The sequence below is a fragment of the Melanostigma gelatinosum genome (assembly GCF_949748355.1).
Source record: "Melanostigma gelatinosum genome assembly, chromosome: 23".
Classification (NCBI taxonomy): Eukaryota; Metazoa; Chordata; class Actinopteri; order Perciformes; family Zoarcidae; genus Melanostigma; species Melanostigma gelatinosum.
In genome coordinates this window covers 1382044-1385515 of record NC_136656.1, presented here as the reverse complement: position 1 = coordinate 1385515, position 3472 = coordinate 1382044, and the positions used below count along the sequence as shown (strand labels likewise).

Here is a 3472-nt window from a genome sequence, read left to right as displayed (position 1 = left end):
TGGGTTCCTCTCTACCTAAGAAACTAGTTCTATCTGGCTAAACCTCAACTAGCCTTTGTCGGCTTTCCCGGGCACGCCAGGGACCACCGCAGTTACCGCACCAAAAACAATAAGGTGGTGCTGGTCTCTCCAACACCCGCAGGCTTTCTTTTCTCCTGCACCTAGTTTGAAAGTTGTTTGCCAACCGCCATTAAAAACAAAAGCAGAAGAAGAGCTGCACCTAGAAGTCAAAAGACACAAAATACACACACGCACACAGACACACCCAAGCACAAACATTCACAGCAGGGTATAAAACCAAACGCAACACTGTTCTGACAGTCAGTGAGTTTCTTTGTTCTCTACAGATCCATAAGTAATCTGTCTTTGTTCTCTTCATCTTCAGCATCTGCATCATCTCATTGCCTTCGCCATGAAGACGCTGACTGTGTCTGCACTTGTTTGTGCCATGATTGCTCTGACTCAAGCTGCTGGTGAGTATTATACATAGAAACTGTTAGAGATTCATTTATTGTCACTGAACAGTAATAATCCAGATCAATAACTGCAATGTCAAACTGTCTAGCTTTTCCAGAGGGAATGCCGGAAAATGACCAATCAGAAGAGTAGCTTTTAGATTTCCACTTCAATAGATCTATATACATATATATGTTCACTGTTACATCATGTTTTAGCATCTCTGTACCATCAAAATAAATTGTTTTAATACAGTAATGTAAATATTCTACATGAAGAGTCTCTCACTGGACTTTACATTACTCTATTCTATATATAAATCTATATATCTATATCCAAACTCTATTTCTCTCAGCAGAGAGTCATCTGGTGAAGAGGGAAGCGTATTGTTCCGAGGGTTGGACTGAGAGCAGCAGTCGCTGTTTCCGCTACATTCCAACACTGATGACTTGGGCTGAAGCTGAGGTAATGCTGGTGGCTTTGAAAGATTGTATTTTTGACTGACTTGGAGTTTAACAACTCTTCTCTCTCTCTCTCTCTCTCTCTCTCGTACTGTAGAAAAACTGTGTGCTCCAGGGTGGAAACCTTGCATCCGTCCACAGCATCCTGGAGTACCAAGGGATTCAGAAGATCATCCTGGACAACAGTCAAGAGAATCAATCATGCTGGATTGGAGGCTCTGATGCAGAAGAGGTATTTATTTCATCATTGCCCCATTTGCAAATATTGCATTCATTATGTATTATACATGAAACTTTACTCAAACTTTACCATATTATATGAACAGGTATAATATTACTTTCTCTCTCTTTTGCTCCGCTCCACTCCAGTTCCATGGCCATTTCTTAAAAGTGCTCTTTCTATTACTATTTGTATTATTTTACATACTTTATAATTGTATTATTATTATAAATGTTCTCCAACAAATGGATTGCTCCTCTGGGGACCAATTAACTGATCTTAAGTTACTTAAATCAAATAACTTGAACACTTTTATTTCTTGTAATACTCGATTCTATTCTTTCTTCCAGGAGAATGTCTGGTTCTGGAGTGACGGTACTTCTTTCGGCTACGTGAACTGGTGTGCTGGAGAGCCTAACAACGGGGGAGGCAACCAGGATTGTATCCAGATGAATTACAGTGGTAAAACAAGACAGTGCTTGTTGTAGGAGTGATACTCGTGATAAGAGGTGGATGAAAAGAGGAGAGTGAACTGCATGTATTTATGTTCTGGTAACTGCTCATCACATCGACTTCACACTCGTTGGCTGTGTTGTTTAGCACTCAAAGAAGTTTTGAGTGTGAAGTTGTTGAGATGAGCAGCTCTCTAACATACTGTATCTCAAGGACCTCTTGTGTTACATTATTCACGTTTTGACAAAGATTTGATTTGCATTAGTGACTCTAGTGTTCGCTGACTTCATCCATCAATAATTATTGGTCACATGAAACAGTTTGAGTAACATTCACTGACTCACCTTCTTGTGTTGTGCTTGCAGATGGGAAGTGCTGGGACGACCTACAGTGCAGCAATATGAAACCGTCTGTGTGTGTCAAGAGAGTCTGATTGGTGGAGTGACAGCGAGGCATGCAGTACCCGTAACACAGAAGGAGTCCTGTTGTGTGCATGATCGCAAATACATTGACTGTATTTCATATCTATAGCTTTCTTTTCTGTCGCTGTAACGCTACTTAATGAACGATACGACAAGTGACATCAACAGGAGCTGGACTGTCTTTGAGGCCTTGTGCCTTAATAAGAGTGTTTTATGGAGCGAATCCTTTCAGCACAACATATATTCTACACATATAACCCTTCTTTCTTTCTGCATGAATAAAAGGCTCAAGCATTCAAACAAGCTGGTCTGTCATACATCTATCCAGACATCTTTACATGTTGGCCCTGTGCTCTTGTTGCTGCAGGTTGCCGTGTGGATATGAAACATATCAAATCAATACTAACTCATTTCATTCACTACAAATTGGAGCGCAGTGTTGTTGCAAAATGACGAGAAGAGACAGCGAATTGAAGTTGCAACCCAGCGGGAAGTGTTTTAATAAGCACAAGCCAACATACGAGTTCAGCAAATCCAAACAAATCCAACGTATTACTTTTCACAGATTACTTTTATAGTCAAACTTCACCCCCCTTTAAGTCACTTTCCACCAATCAAACCAATGGGTTGAAGCACAAACAAAACACCTCTGGTCTCTTCACTATGTCATGCTCTCGTGACTTTGTTTGGGTCAAGATAACCTTTTCGCAGAACACACAATTCGTGTACGGGAAATGTTTGGACACACATTGGAGTGATGGATTACAATTTGTCTGACGTGCCTTAATCTCTTCCTAAGAATGTTTTTGATGAACCAAATTTGTTGAGTTCAATCCTAAGTTATATGATGATTTTCTTCAACAAGAGCTCCTCCATCAATCAATTCATTTATTTGTTTCGTGAAAATCGTACAGGGTGAAGTTTTAACTTTTAAATGTATTTGTTTGGCCCCCAATCACACATTTGCCTCGGAGGGCTTTACAATGTACAACATCCTGTGTGGACCCTCACATCAGAAAACAGGGAGACACGGTCAAGTATGCAGGCTTCAGTTCAACAGAAAGACACCAAATGTGAAGATAGTATTCCCAAAGACTGAATGATCACACGGGTGGTGTGAAGGTTTTGTCTTTGAGGTTTTCTACAATCATTGGATAAGCCCCGCCTCTTTACTCACTGCTGCGTGAATCTGCTATGCACAGAAAATGATCTCAGAAATGAATACGTAATTTGAGTTGCTGCAAGTTCAGTTCATTTTATGCGAGTCATTAGTTAAAGAAACTGTAACTATTTAAATTATTTGATCTTGTTTTTGTCTTAAGTTCTGGATCTGTCACAATCTGCCCTGCTCCTGCTCGTAGGTCACGTGTTTCCTGTTTCCTGCCTTTTATTCATGTTTTGTGTTTCCTGTTTTATTTTGTTACCCACCTCTCCTCTAGTTTCAGATAACTTCACTTCCT

The 3472-nt window shown here is 40.2% G+C and overlaps 1 protein-coding gene across 2 annotated transcripts; it reads left to right on the top strand.

Moving 5' to 3' along the window:
- Positions 1-312: 312 nt before the first annotated feature.
- LOC306796625 (ladderlectin-like) lies at positions 313-2315 on the top strand. Of its 2 annotated transcripts, none has more exons than XM_079295663.1 (5): positions 313-473; positions 812-921; positions 1015-1149; positions 1488-1599; positions 1956-2315. In XM_079295663.1, the coding sequence occupies exons 1-5, from the start codon at positions 413-415 to the stop codon at positions 2021-2023; spliced, it is 486 nt and encodes a 161-aa protein (XP_079151789.1). In that variant the 5' UTR covers positions 313-412; the 3' UTR covers positions 2024-2315. The 2 variants fall into 2 exon arrangements, with proteins under 2 accessions (XP_079151789.1, XP_079151790.1); XM_079295664.1 differs by having other exon boundaries at positions 315-473; positions 815-921.
- The last annotated feature ends 1157 nt before the right edge of the window (positions 2316-3472 follow it).